Source organism: Micropterus salmoides, unplaced genomic scaffold, assembly GCF_014851395.1.
Source record: "Micropterus salmoides isolate LMB-PRFRI ecotype aquatic unplaced genomic scaffold, ASM1485139v1 Ms_hic_scaffold_12, whole genome shotgun sequence".
In the NCBI taxonomy this organism is placed as follows: domain Eukaryota; kingdom Metazoa; phylum Chordata; class Actinopteri; order Centrarchiformes; family Centrarchidae; genus Micropterus; species Micropterus salmoides.
The window spans coordinates 19,974,139-19,989,780 of NW_024040263.1; the positions used below are offsets into that span (position 1 = coordinate 19,974,139).

The 15,642-nt window shown below is 42.0% G+C and overlaps 1 protein-coding gene across 1 annotated transcript; it reads right to left on the reverse strand.

Annotated features, from left to right (window-relative positions):
• Positions 1-11,237: 11,237 nt before the first annotated feature.
• On the reverse strand, positions 11,238-12,210 carry LOC119899674 (T-cell ecto-ADP-ribosyltransferase 1-like). Its single transcript, XM_038714326.1, has 4 exons — positions 12,136-12,210; positions 11,909-11,973; positions 11,727-11,769; positions 11,238-11,360 (listed from the first exon to the last, which is right to left on the reverse strand). The coding sequence occupies exons 1-4, from the start codon at positions 12,208-12,210 to the stop codon at positions 11,238-11,240; spliced, it is 306 nt and encodes a 101-aa protein (XP_038570254.1).
• Between the last annotated feature and the right edge of the window lie 3,432 nt (positions 12,211-15,642).

The window sequence follows — 15,642 nt, forward strand, 5'->3', positions numbered from 1 at the left end:
GGCGGTGGAGGTTGACGAGACACAGGTGAGGATCATCAGCCAGGCTCCGGGGCGGAGAGGGAGAGAGCACACACAGAGGGAGAGGGGAGGAGACACGGGGGAGAAAACAGAAATGCGAGACGAAGGAAAAAGAAACAAAAGAGCACAGGGCACTCACCGTCAGCTGGGCTGCCACCGCAACACTATTGTACATACGTGTCTGTTGCAGCCATGCTACCCATAACTCTGACTTAAACGAAAAAACCTTGAAATGATTTACGGTACTGTAAAAATCGCAAAAAACAATTTCTCAAGTATATGTTCTCATAGAAAAAACTCTCCTGCCTGGACCCTGCTTGTGACACTGATGGCATTTATGTAGTATTCAAAGGAACCATTTTAGCAAAGCTTATCGTATGATGCACATGTTTAAAGATAGTTATATATCTCACATTATAGACCCGTGCTGAGCACCACCTGGGTTTTATGTATACTACCACTGAATTTCATAATACAGAGCCTGTATTGTCATGCTTAACTCATGATTCACTTGTATCACCCTATCAACCTATAAAAGAATACCATAGGCTATAGTATAGTTGTGGAGAAACTATTTGTGTTTTAGAAAAAAACTAAATATAACACATTTCAACTTTCATTACCTGCTTTTGCATTGTGGTATCTGTATGTAGCCCTGTAGGCCTCTGAGTGTGATGCAGTTATTTGCAGTGACCATATTGTATATATACCATAATACAGGTCTCTGGCTCTGGGGTGAACAGTTGTCCTGTGCCACCAGATACTGGTTTTCTTGCAAGCTCATATGACTGAACCAGTACCAGTGCTGTAGAGCACTTAGTTACTTACCGCTTCTCATTTCAAAATAAGTTAAGTCATACTTTTCACAGTAACCAGTATGAAACTGTCAGTGATCCATGCACTTGTTGTGTTTTTGTAAAAACACTGCTCTTATAAATGCATGTACAGAAAGTCGGTATTGACTTGCTTTATTTTTTAAATCAGCCGGTGGCGTTAAGAAACATTATGTTTTGTAAAAAAAAACAACCAAAAAAACAAACTCCATGCTGCTGTTATTTATATGATATCAGTTAAAAAGTCAAGAGTGACTGCTTTGTTTCGGGAGGGTGGTGGTAGTGAAAGTAATATATATATATAAAAAAAATCTAATTGTTTAGACACTAAAAGGAAATGCTTAGACCAAAGCATCAAAACCTTAACTTTTGTTACCATGCCTTAAACAAATGTTACGTCCGTGGTCTAGGGGCAACCTGGACGCAACATCAGGTGTGGCTCCCCACTCTTCCAATTCCCAAGCAATGCCAGAGAACAAAGGGAATTACAAATTAGTAGTTATATTTCACTCAGATTGAACAGTGCTCAAAATAAGAAACAAAAAGCTTCCCTAAACCAAAACAAAATGTAAAGAAAAGACAAACCTCTAACCTAGGCTTCTAATTCAAAAAACAGGAGAAAAAGGTACTCAAACAGAAAAAGGGTTTCTCACTCCTTGAAACTGCTAGTTGTACAGACAATATATACAAAGTTATATTTACAAAAAAGGCAATCGATTTACAAATCAAGGGCTGAAGCCAACAAAACAAGGTTGTCAACCAATTTTTAGAATACCTAAATTGCGGTTTCTGTACTCACAACAATGATACACAGGTAAGTTGTTATTCCTCCACTCACAATGATTGAGACACAAAATACACAAGTCACACTAGCACATGTTGGGAATGGAAGAGGAAGAGTTCTTCTTCTTCTTCTTCTTGTATTCGGCAAACTAGACACATCTATGAGGTATTGCTTCCCTTTACTGTTCTGCAACTTTGACAAGTGTGCAATTGCAACAAAAGAATTTCCCCTCGGTGATCAGTAAAGTATTATATTATTATTATAATCGGGAGGGGCGGATGACTGCTTAAACAGTCTGGCGGTTTTCTTCTCCCCCTCCTGAGTATTGCTGTGCCTTTTATAACGAGTCTTATTGCTTCAAGACAAACTTAGATGACTATGAAATATGCACAAAAAATGTTTCTGGTACTTAAACAACAGCTTGATCTTTTAAGAAGACCTCCGGCACACGAGTCTATTCGAGAAACTGTTGAAAATGACCTGGATCGTACTATTAAAGACATTCTAGATCAAAAGACTGAAGATCTTCATGAAAAAGCAAAAAAATATTCCTTCGCATTGCAGAGATTTCTCACCATGGTAAAACAAGGAGAAAAAGACCACAACACACTAACTTTGTCAATGCCGGTCGCTGAGGATTTTCACTCTTCAGAGCAGGAGAATCAAGAAGGAAGAGATTTTGTTTTTGAAGAAATTTTAAAAAACATGCCCAAAAAACACTAGGAATAAAACTCAACATATTTTGGATAAAATGTTCTCCTCAAAAAACATATCTGCATGGACTGAACGTGGGGAGTATGTGTTTAACGGTAATGTTATTAAAGGGTCTCGTGTATGATTTGATAAGAGGAGTAATGGCTTCTCACAACGTGTCTGACAGCCAGAGACTTACAGGTTGAGATGAATATCTGCAATTGTTGGCTATATTGAATATACCTTTATCAGTTGTACCAAATCAACAGGCTCCTCTTATTACTGGACCAACGTTAACTTTATCATTTCAAAGTGTTTTTATTTATATCATCATTATATATAGAACTGTAATATCATGAATTTCAGTTCTTAAGGGACTGTTTTGTGTGCCACAACAAGCTTAAGGTGCAGGTAAATGATGCAGAAAATCAGTGATCCCCGCCCCCAGGACATAAAGGGTTGGTGATGGCCCAGTGGATAAGACACATGCTGTTGGTATGAGAGACCTGGGTATAATCCCCACTGTGACACATCCACCAATGTGTCCCTGAGCAAGAAAATTAACCCCTAGTTACTCCAGAGGCGTCCAACCTCATATATACAGTATATATATAGCAATTGTAATCGCTTTGAATAAAAGTCTCAGCTAAATGCTACTCCTCGAGGACTCTGAGGCGTGCAGGAAAGATTGCAGCTGACCCCTCCCACCCCGGACACAAACTGTTTCAGACTCCCCCCTCTGGCAGGAGGCTGTGGTCCATCAGGACCAAAACCTCTCGCCACAAGAACAGCTTCTTCCCGTCTGCAGCTAGCCTCATTAACAAGGTCCGGCGCCCCCACTGACACTCCCCCCTTGCAAATGATACAAATGTCTCTGCACATGTAAATACTGTTTCATCTCGTGTCGGGCACAGACCTGGCACGTCGCACATATTTGTTGTTGATTGTTGATCTTTGTTGTTGTATATTTTTATGTTGTCAGTTTATATATTTATATGTACACAATATTCTCTTCCGTTGCGTTAATTCTATACTGCACAGACCCAGAATAATGAACATGTATATATCTGCAACGTTGTTCTTCTATTCCATATTTATATATTTCTACATTTATTTATGTCGACTGTATGTTTATCTACGTGTAGCATCTTATCACCACAGCAAATTCCTCGTATGTGTAAAACACTTCTTGGCAATAAAGCTCCTTCTGATTCTGATTCTAATATATATATATATATTAATAATAATGCAGTGCAGCTCTCAGGCATTCTGTGTTGCTTTCACATAAGTTTCTCCCTCATATTGAAGTATCTGCTAAGAAACGTGAAACTTAGCCTGTAGAAAGAAACTCTGGCAGCTAACGTTACTGCCAGTGATGCATCCACTGGCAGTAACAGGACAGAGTGGTGTTAATCACCTTTTCGTGTTTTGTAAAAGCACTGAATACTTCTCTTATAAAAGCATGTGCAAAACAGTGACGTTTGTTCAAAAGTCGAGACAAGTGCTTAATTTTAAACGTTAAATGTTTTGTAAAAATCATACTGCTGCTGTTAGGAATACGCAATCAGTTAAAAAAGTTGGGAGGGACCGGCTTTGTTTTTCTATTTCAGCCAGTGACGTTAAGAAATGTTATGTACTGTAAAAATCATACTCATTGATGCTGTTATGAATATGCAATCAGTTAAAATGTGAGAGGGACCTGCTTTGCTTTTTAATATTTTTACATAACCTATATCCATAGCTTGTATGATACAGCATCTTCTGGTCTGAGAGGCTGCAGTGACTCCTCAGTTTAATTATTGTTCCAGTAAAGTGGATTAATTTCTAAAATAGTCATTACAAAGTCATTACAATTTATGAGTAATTTGCCCAACACTACAGCTAGATATGCCATATAAACTGTGCTGCAAAGACAGATTGCTGCCTTCTGCCCCCTAGTTGCGTGCGCATCTCGGTGATGACGTTGCACAGAAACCCGTCTACAGAAACTGTGACAAGAAGTTGTTAAAGCTACTGACTGGTGCTGCACGTTTTGGGGTCATTTTATAATCAGTAGCTTGTTTATTCTTACTTAAAAATGCAAAAAAAAGCTTTATCAAAGCACTTTCGTTGGTTCTTTGCCATTTCATGTTGCAAGCTATTGCAAGTATTTTTATCCTGTTGATGTTAAAATACATTATATCCAGGTCGCTGCCACTGCTCTGAACAATTAGCTTAGCTAACATTACTGGTTAATAACAGCGGGCAAAGTTCTAAACTTAGCAAAATTGCTGTATCTGACCATCGGGCAGTTAACATTGTAAGCCAGCTTACTTCTGTCTTACATCAGGTTTGTTTTCAGATGGACAGCTTGTTCAGCAGTCTTTTACCGTCCTCACTAGTGTTGCGTTGTTCAAAGAACGTTTTGTTCATTTAATCTAATGTTGTATATGACTTAGGAGGAATGGGTAGTCTGATGGAGTAATTTGTTCATTTTCACGCATGCTTGAATAGTCTTGGACTCTTATGTTCACTCGTTACACGGCAGCTGCATGGACTCTGACAGCACAGGAAACAGAATTGATTAGTTCACGACTCTCAACTGTGGGTCTCTGGGTTTAAGTCGTTCATTTGTCACGTGACAGCTTGTCTACAGGCTGTAGTAAGTAGGCAGCACAGGAAGCAGAATTGATTAGTTCACAACTCTCAACTGTGGGTCTCTAGGTTTGAGTCGTTCATTTTTCACGTGACATCTCGGCTACTGGAGCAGGAATGAACTAATTGTTCACCACTCCTCCTCCTCGGAGTCTGTCGTTCATTCAGCAGGCTGAGTTACTGCCAGCGCCGGAGAATGAGAGGCAGGTCGGTTGTCAGGTAACAGAACAGTCACTGGACTGACATTATCTATCTATTTTGTTAGTTATGTGACATTTAATAAATTATAATGTTATTACAGTGCAGTGATGTTGTGCTATAGTTTTAACACAGCTGTATCATAACTTTAGTCCTGCTAGTGTTTACAGCTAACAGCTTATACCCTGGCAGGGTTCTACCGGGAGCCGAATTACCTCTGAGGTTGTCTCATCTCCAAAACAAATGGACCTGGTCATTAAAACATTAAAACACAGCCACATAGCAGTGTAGCGTTAGCCCTGTGGTACGCAACGTAACCTTTCCTTTTTATTTAACAGAGCCGTGCTGTTGTTTCACAGCTGTTGGCTGGTGAACAACCTGAAGTGTTTGAGAGCGATGTGCTCATGTTTGTTTCTCTCTGTCAGCAGAATCCATACCTGATGTGGCCCATTCTGACTCCACACCTGCCAAACTGCTGCGTTTATATTATGTTTTAATATTTATTTGTTCCTCTCTCTGTGCTGGAGTTCTTTTAAGAACTTGGAGGCTTTATCCAGATTATTATTAAATTGGTTGAATTTTAATAAGAGTGTGTGGCTGTTCTGGTTGTGTACTCAGGAAAGGGTGTGAAAGTGGATGGATTTAGCCGGAGTAGTTGATTGCGTATTGAAAACATATTTCTGTGGTTTTTACATGTTTCTAATTTGTTTGTGGCCCCATGGGGCTTTATAGAATGATGATAGAGAAAGATCAAGAGGTGAATTTGTACTTTGTACTTTGTCAATTAAAGCAAGCCAGGCAGACTTCTGTGTTTGAGAACTGCGCAGTTTTTTACATTGCCCACTAGAGGGCTGCACTGCTGCAATAATAAGCCTAGATCAAATGAGCAAAATGACTCAAAAAAAGATTAGTTCATTTTAATGAACGAGATTTGAAGATTCGACTCTGTCAAGAGTCACTTTTACCATGACTAGTCCTCACGTGTTTAGCTGTCAGACTCCGGACCGAATTGCAGCGGACCAGAAAAAAGATCCGCCCTACGCTGCCTCTGAATGGCTGTTAGGTTGAGGCATAAGGAGTGAAGATAGGTTAAAGTTGCAAAGTTCATGCTAGAGAGGATAAAACGGGTAGGCCTAATTGCTGTCTTAGCAACGACCGATCCCCCCCAAATGTTTTCTCATGGGATCTGCACAAATCACATAGGATACCCATTTTGGTTTCAAAATGGCGAATTTAGCAGAAAGGTGATGAGTTTGCATGCCTGTAATATACACCAGAGTCCATTTGGCAAACTACTAATTAACCCTTCGCTAAGCCACGCCCTGAAAATACAGCTGGCCAATCACAGCACAGAATAGGTCTAGCTCTAACTGAGGTCCGACACTTTCATGGCTGCGCTCCATTGACTTGTATGCAAAAGGCGTTGTTTTCTAGCTTTTTCTTTTGCTGTATTTTTCCTGGGGCACTTGTAATAATTACAGTCGCTACCCAGCGAGGTTGAAAGAAGGACGATTTATTCCCTTTCCAAAACCCGAAACAAATCCAGAAAAATGTAGGCTGTGGATCGTTCCTAATGTAATATTAGTTAGCTAATGCTAGCTAACTTACTGCTGGATGTAATATAGCCCTACTGTTCTGCTTTTTAATGATTGTAATAGTGAACAGAGACCTACCCAGCTGTACAGGAGCAGTGTTGATCCTTAATATCGTTGTACCTCTTTGCCTGCTGTCAGGTAAAAGGGTGGTTCCCCTTCGAGGGAACTCGAACTGCGTCGGTGACGACACTATGGGAACGCCTCTGGGCGTGGCAGGGCTGAAATCATGAATGAAACTACTCCAATCCTATTGGCATTGCTAGAACTGTAGCGTGTGACGGCGTAACTGGAGGCGTATATAAGCACACCGGCACACCGGACACATTAGCTTTTTTCTATTCAGCAGGCACTCTGGCATGTTTGAGACTACGCAGAAAAAAGCTACCACAGTACGGAAAGATTACCTGGAAGCAGAAGCAGAAGAGATGGCTGGTGAGCAATTCAGGCAGTGTGTCTTTCCATGCCCGCGCTACATCACGGCTGGGGACACTCATGCCCTGTACATTTCCTGTCTGGGGATGCCGCATGCCCAGGCAGCTCTCGAGGGGGCTGTTAGCGGCCATTGCGAGGCCCTGCCCCTGAGGGTGCTGAGGTCCCGTGCGGCTCTTTTCTCTGGAGACAGCTGGATGCGCTCTCCCCGTGGCTCGGGCCCGGCGGTCGCTGAGGTGGCACGGCGGCTTCGGTCATGGGGCTCCCAGCGCGACATTTCCAACGGCATCGGGACTGCTGAGGCTTTTTCCCGTTCCTCGTCTGCTGGCTCCGACTCCCCTCTTCCCCGTTCGGGAGCCCGTTTTTCGGCTTCTCCCGCTCGGGGTGTGAGCCCGGAGAGGCTGCAGCTGTCCGGCTCTGAGGAGCTGGATGTGCTCAGCATTTTGGAGGAGGAAGACTTCCGGGTACCGGAGCAACGTCATCAGTCAGCGCCAAGCTATGACGAGCTCTTGGAGGTGGTGACACGAGCGGTGGGTAAGCTCCAGCTTGATTGGCCGCAGCCCATGCCAGACACACAGGCTGCCAGTAAGCTGGATGGGCGCTTCCTACAGCAGCGCGCGCCGCCTCCACGCTGATCTCTGCCCTTTTTCCCGGATTTGCATGACAAGTTGTGCAAATCCTGGGGTAAGCCCTTCTCAGCACGTTTGACTACTCCCCTGCTCCGGGTTTATAGTGACGTTGCGGGGGTCAAGGGCTCTGGTTATGGGACGATGCCCCGGGTTGAGGATGCTTTGGCCAGCTATCTCTTGCCCGGCCTTGCGTCGTCCCTTAAAGAGCCGGCGCTGCCTACCAAGCCATGTCGCGTGACATCTGCTCTGGTGGGCAAGGCGTGCACAGTGGCGGACCGGGCTGGTGCGAGCCTGCACACAATGGCGGTTTTGCAGGCATACCAGGCCGACCTGCTGAAAGACATGGACTCGGGAGGAGGCCCCTCTGAGGAGGATGTTGCCGAGCTCTGTCTCTCCGAGTTACGAAAGAGACGGCCCGTGCCATCGGCCGTTCCATGTCGGCGCTGGTGGCCACGGAGCGGCACCCCCCCCCTCTCTGAGAGAAGGCGAACGAGGTCCCCTCCCTTGTGGCAGCAGGGAGTTGTTATCCTGGCGTGTCAACGTTCGGGACGCGCTAGCCTCCAGCGAGCATGCGCCATTCTGCCCGCCTCAAGGGGCTGCAGTCCGGAGGCGCTCGGGCTCACATGTCACGGGTTTTCGGCAGGTTGAGGCCCCGCAAGGCATTTCCCCGTGGGTCCTGAGCAACGTCATGGAGGGCTACAGGCTGCAGTTCCGGGTCCGCCCCCCCAGATTCAAGTTCGCTCTCTGCTGGAGAAAGGGGCCATAGAACTCATTTCCCCGCCAGTTAGGGAGTCCGGGTTCTACAGCCAGTACTTCACAGTTCCCAAGAAGGACGGAGGACTGCGTCCAATTTTAGATCTGCGGTCCCTGAACCAATCTCTGAGGAGATTCAGGTTCAGGGTGCTCACCATCCCTGCCATTATCAGTCACATCCAATCCGAGGATTGGTTTGTCACGATAGATCTACGAGACGCATATTTCCACATCTCCATCCGTCCCTCTCACAGGAAGTTCCTGAGGTTTGCCTTCGGGGGGGGCAGCGTACCAATATCGGGTTCTTCCGTTCGGCCTAGCACTCTCTCCTCGCACGTTCACCAAATGCATGGATGCAGCTCTGGCCCCGCTGAGGCTCTAGCATATTGAACTACATCGACGACTGGCTCATCTTGGCTCAGTCTCGGGAGTTAGCGGTTCGGCATCGAGATGTCGTCCTCGCCCACCTTCAGTGTTTGGGGCTGCGGCTCAACGCAAAGAAAAGCGTGCTGATGCCCGCCCAACGGACTACGTTCCTAGGGGTGGTGTGGGACTCGACGACGATGCGGGCCCACCTGTCGCCTGCACGCGTCGGGTCCATTTTGTCCTCAGTGACCAGAGTGAAGCTAGGCCGCACCATCACTGTAAAACACTTTCAGAGGGTGTTGGGTCTCCTGGCAGCAGCGTCCAGCGTAATCCCGTCTGGCCTGCTGCGCATGAGAGCCCTGCAGTGGTGGCTAAAATCCAAGGGATTCTCCCCGAGGGGAAATCCGCTCCGTCTGATATGGGTTACGAGCAGATGCCTTCGTTCCCTGTCTGTATGGAGGAAATCTTGGTTCCTGTCCCAAGGTCCCGTGTTGGGAGCGATCTGTCGGCAAACAATTTTTTTGACAGACGCCTCACTCACGGGATGGGGCGCGGTCATGGACGGCCGCTTTGCGAGAGGCTCCTGGGAGGAGCATCATTTCTCTTGGCACATAAATTGCCTGGAAATGTTGGCGGTTTTCAGAGCTCTGAGGAGTTTTCTGCCCGCTCTCGTCCTTGTCAGGACCGACAACATGGCGGTGGTGGCCTATTTGAATCACCAGGGGGGTCTGCGCTTGCGCCCGTTATGCAAACTGGCACATCAGATCCTCCTGCTGTCCCTCAGAGCGACATACGTCCCTGGGACCCAGAATCAAGGAGCAGACCTGCTGTCGAGACAGGGGCTGAGGCCCGGGGAATGGAGACTCCACCCTCAGGTGGTGGAGTTATTATGTGAAAGGTTCGGCCCCATAGACGTGGACTTGTTTGCGTCTCAAGAGACGACGTTCACTTTCACTCTGTGATCTGTAGGCTTTAGCTTCTGTCTTTATTTTTGTTAGTTTGACAGCCTGAATATAATCTTCAAATGCACAATGCAACTGCAAAACGGTGTGCTTCTTTCTGAGATCGTTTTTTCCAAAAATTTGACAATATTTCTCCTGGGAGTGCAGTAATAGACAGTGGCAGCGCCGTGATAAAAGTTCGACAGGTCTGACAGTTTTTCGGACTTAGCAACACTAACTAATGGGGGCATGGCTTAGCGAAGGGTCAATTATAATATACACCAGAGTCCATTTATTAAACTACTAATTATAATATACACCAGAGTCCATTTAATAAACTACTAATTATAATAAAGACCAGAATCCATTTGGAAAACAACCACTTATAATGTACACAGGAGTCAATATGAAAACTACTAATTATAGTATACACCCTAGTCCATTTGGAAAACCACTAATTAGGATATACACTAGAATCCATTTGAACAACTACCAATTATAATGTACACAGAGTCAATATCAAAATTATATATAAATATATATATATAAATAATTATAATATACACCAGAATCAATATGAAAACCACCACTTATAATATGCACCAGAATCAATATCAGAACTACTAATTATAATACAGAGCAGAGTCAATACGAAAACTACTAATTAAAATATATACCAGATTCCATTTGGAAAACTACCACATTTAATATACACCAGAGTCAATATGACTACTAATTATAATAAACACCACATTGCATTGTGAAGACTACTAAATATAATACACCAGGGTCCATTTGGAAATGTTACATTTGGAAAATGATTCTCTTCTATTATTATTATTATTATTTTGACTATAACAGAAGCTCTTTAACACCAGCTATTAGTTTTAGATTTTGAACATCAGTATAAGTAACAAAATAAAACATTACACAGAGAAATGAGGGCATACAAGCAATAATATTGCATTAAGAAGTTTAATGATAATATTCACTTAACAAAAACAAGATTTTTGCAATTTCTTCCAACAAATTCAAACAACTTCTCAAAAATGTAAATTGTACACGGTAATGTGTTCCTGGAGGACCATGTAAAACATAAGCCCACAGTGATTAAACAAACCTTGAGCACATTTGGGACTAAAGAGAATGTTTAGCTTTGTTATATATAATGTAATTAATTCAGTTATGAGAGAGAGTTAAAAGGTTTAAACATGACATGATGTTTTTCACACCAGTTAGATAAGAACCACTGGACCCTCATGGGTATGCAGACTTGCAGTTCAGATTACTTTTACCCCCTACACTTTCTACATCATAGACAATTTTACAGTCATCCAGACCTTGAGTTTCACCCTTATCATTAATTATCTCATCATGAACATCTCATAGGGAGGGATGAGCACTTCTTTCTCTTGATCATAATATGAATAGTTTTTCAAAAAAGCACCTGAACAGGTCTTAATTTTAAAGCAGGTCTCATTAGAAGTCTTTCAAGTCTTTTTCGGAAGAGCTGGAGTTGAAGGACCCAAACCAATTTCTTTGGTTGACCAATAAAACTTATCTTTGGTTCATCGGTAGGTAGTGTGACAGTGGAAATTTCTGTTCAAGATCTCTATGAGAGATGTAAGCAGGAAATGTAAAGAGTAGAGTGTGTGAGGATGATGGGTTCAGTCCATAAAAGAGGTACCCCCCCCCCCCTTACATATTGTTTTGGGTGTAGCAGTGGGGTTTATTTTGTTGTTTTTCCATGTATTGTTCTGTAGTACCTTTGCTTCTTAGCATTGTTTGGTTATGTATTATGCTCCGGGTACACAGGCAGGGCATTGTTGAGATGTGGGTGTTCCAACTTATACCACAAGAGGGAGTATACCTGCTAGTAAGTAATGTTTGGAGCAGCTGCAACACAGTGGTACATACCTGTAACACTTGAGGTTGAACAGATGGTGTGCTTATTACAATGTACCCATCTTTGTTTATGTTGCAGCCTACAATAAAAAAACTCAAAGCCACCCTGAGTTTTATTCAAATATGCAACAAGTGGAATTGGAATGAGGAACTATTGTACTTGCTTCTTTCTGTCCGGACTGCAACATTAAACTCCTTGTAAACTCTGCTTCTTTATGCTTATGCACTTGATCTCTAAATTAATTAACTTATGTGGTGTTTTTCCCTAAATGTTTGAGCAAAGTAATTATGTAAGCACCCCTGTTAATATTTGTGACATTTTGGGAAAGTCCTCTGATTTTCACTTGCTCCACTCACAGTCATAGAGTCTACAGGCAGCATCCAGCAAAGCAGTAAACACAGTTGAGCAAAGAACATCATGTTTCCCTTCATCACTATTTAGAAAAACTGAATAAACGCACATACACATAACAAGTCAACAACAATGAACATTGTGTATTAGTAACACAGATAAATTAAAACATTGGTGTGGTAAATGCCAAAATGTTCAGAAATTTTGTATCAAAAGTTAATTTGAAAGCTCAGCTCACCAGTAGGAAGGGAAAATATTTTGTGAACAGAAAAGTCACAAGTCCTCACGCACAATTTGCACGTTTACACGTCCAAACTACGTGGGCAGACTGCAGTTTCAAAGCATGAGTGTGCTTGTTAGTGTGTGTATGCATATATTTGTTGATGTTCAATTTATATATTTATGTACACAATATTCTCTTCCCTAGCAAAATGTATGCACAACACAAACCAGAGTAATGCACATGTAAAATCTGCCACATTGTTTTTCTCTGCAAATAATTGAATTATTTTTCTCTATTCTTTTATTATTCTTATATGACTTGCATTTGTTTATTCCATATTTATATATTTCTACATTTAATTATGTCAACTGTATGTTTGTCTACGTGTACCACCCTATTACCAAAGCAAATTCCTTGTATGTGTAAAATACTACTTTGCAAAGAAAGCTCCTTCTGATTCTGATTCTGAAAGTCATTTCAGTATGTTATATGAATCCCAAATACTCATACATGACGCAGGAGGAAACTCTGACCTAAATAAAGGCCTTTAATTTTCATAGATTTATGAAGAGATTCATTTTGTAATGTTATATGGATATCTCTTATCAAAGAAGTTCTATGAAACTCCTGACTAAATTATGTCTAATAAATCAAAAATTTGACATTTAAAAAAAATAAGCATTGTCAGAAGTGTAGGACTAATCTATGTGAAGATAGCTACGAAAAGTATCTTAAACCACACTGCTTCACACATTTACAGTCTCTCCTCTCTCTCACACACTCTAACCACACTGATGTTCTTCCTTCTGCAGCCCCCTTTGCACTCACAAAGGACGTTAATGAACATGTCAGCATTCTTATCTTATATCTTCTTCAGAAATTCTTAAAAACCAAAAAAGACATGTATTTGTGGATTTACTCACTTTGAAGCTGAGGGAATAAACTGCAAAGGTGCAATATCAGATGATAGCTGCAGAGTGAAACATCTGAAATTCTTGTTTGTGGGATTGTCATGTATGTTTCAACCCTCCTGTAGTTTAATATCTTAATCGAAAATTTTAAGAACCCCCCTAGAAATAAGAAATAACATTGGAATGTCAGAATGTGCACATACTGTACTTTTTGTTTCATCATATCTATATATATTATCATTATGCCTGTTGTTTTAATTTGATTGCTAATGATGAGAAGTAACAAAGTTACTTTTCTTGAGTATTGCAGTTAAGTATATTTTTACTAAAGTTCTGTCATTACAAGTGCAAGTGAGAAATGTTACCCCACTACTTTACAAGGGTCAAATGTGTTGCACAACTAAGAATTTAAGACATTCAGCAGTATGTGGTATTTTACACTTTTTAACAAGTTGCAGCTTTGATCAAATGTGATCTTCTCCTCAGTCCCAATGTGCAGGTATTAGTATTTCCTGTAAGAGTGAGCAAGAGTGTGAAACTAATTAATTAAAACAAACAAACAAAAAAACAAACTCACAATGAGTTCTTCAGTGGTTGGTGAATGTGTGATTTTTCTGAAGCTGCCACAGAGCCATTCCTCTGATAGAAACAACCTAGTTTCATGTGTGAAGCCACCACTTGACAAAACAGTTCGCTTGAACTGTCTGCATGTGCACACACAACCATCACAACTACATGCCTAACCTTAACCTTAACCCTAACCTAATTGTAACCTGAACTCTAAAACCACATCTTAACCTTCAAAAAGCAGTCTCTAACCATGCCAATCCCCACGTTATTTATAAAACATGTAAGTATAGTGTGTTGAAAACAGGTAACCTTTAAAAATCAGTGAAGAGAAGGATATGTAAAGAGAAAAAAACAGACATGAAGTCATTTTTCATGCAAGCAGTTATCTCCCGGTTATCGTATTTTGCCATAAGGACATGTGTTTATAGTTTATTTCCCAATACCAGGCCTACTGTGATGTAGTTTACCACACAAAATGGCAAGAAAAGCCGTGTTTACGGGTTTCTCACGACCCGCCCTTCTCTGCTTCTGGTTGGCTAGTAGTTCTTAACTAGGAACTGCGCATCTGTAACTCCCAACAAAGATCATTTAGAATTTAGAAACAAGATGTATCACTCCATAGCTAAAACGAAGCATTCAACATATAGGGTGAAAAGAGGGGCTGCAGCAATGTGCAGTATGACAAAAAATATGTGTGTATTTTGAAAATGAAACCATGTAAACCTGTTCTGGTACAACCCCTAAATAAGAATTTGAATCTGAAAATGAGCATATGACCTCTTTAAGCCAAACTATAAGGACAGTCCATGATGAGACAGTAAGAGTTTATGCCTATGGATTTATTATTTTTCTTGGACAGTGAAAGTGTTCCAGGTCATAGTTATCCAACGAAGGTTAAAGTCAAGGGCAACTGGACTTGGTTGATACTGGTAGACGTTCCAGGGTATGTTGAACTCGCTTAGTGGTACAGGCCCCATGTCCTGAGATGAGCTAACAAACTCGATTAGGTTTACTTAAATTGGGACAAGTCCAAATTAAACATCTCATCAGAGAGAGTGCAACATAATCTAATTGACAGTAAAGTTCCTTTTGTCAGAACAGAAATCCATAATCCTTTCTACATCTGCCATTTACCAGACTTACTTGTTTTTATTCATGTGTATTCCAATGTTGAGAGCAGTGTGTGAGAAAACATTTTTTTGCAATGTTTACATCCTGAAATGTGTTCATGAACTAGGATGTTGCTGGAATCAGTACAGACACAGACCCATGGTTTTCTAGTACCAGTGCTGCGAGGAAGGATGTTACTGTAGGGCCTAGCAAAGACAGAGAGTACACAGACTCAACAACATACTCAGATGGACAGTCATTGTTTTAACTGTATGTGTAAATTTGTTTTAAACGTGTGCTCAGACAAATCTGTTACATACGGTAGGCCTACTGCTTATACTATTTGACCATCTGTCCACAAATGTAGTCTATGTAGTGAATGTGTGTTTGTGAGTGGGGATGTGTGGTAATGTGGGCTGGTGTGGCAGTGCCAGGGCTGAATTTTTGTCCTAGTCTGCCCCTGCTTACCATCATGATCTCTGGAGCAGAATCCCATGCTCCAGACTTGTGAGGCCTGAGCCACAGGGACCTACCATGCCACAGCAGAATACTCAGTCAGCCAAAGCTTCGCACCACAGCCAGACAGTTCTGTCCTCTTGTTAGACAAGAGGCTGAGAGGACTCAGGAGGCTCAAGAAAGTTACTTGAGAAAGAGACTGATCAAGTGAAAGAAACGAATGACAGAAACTTAGAAGATCC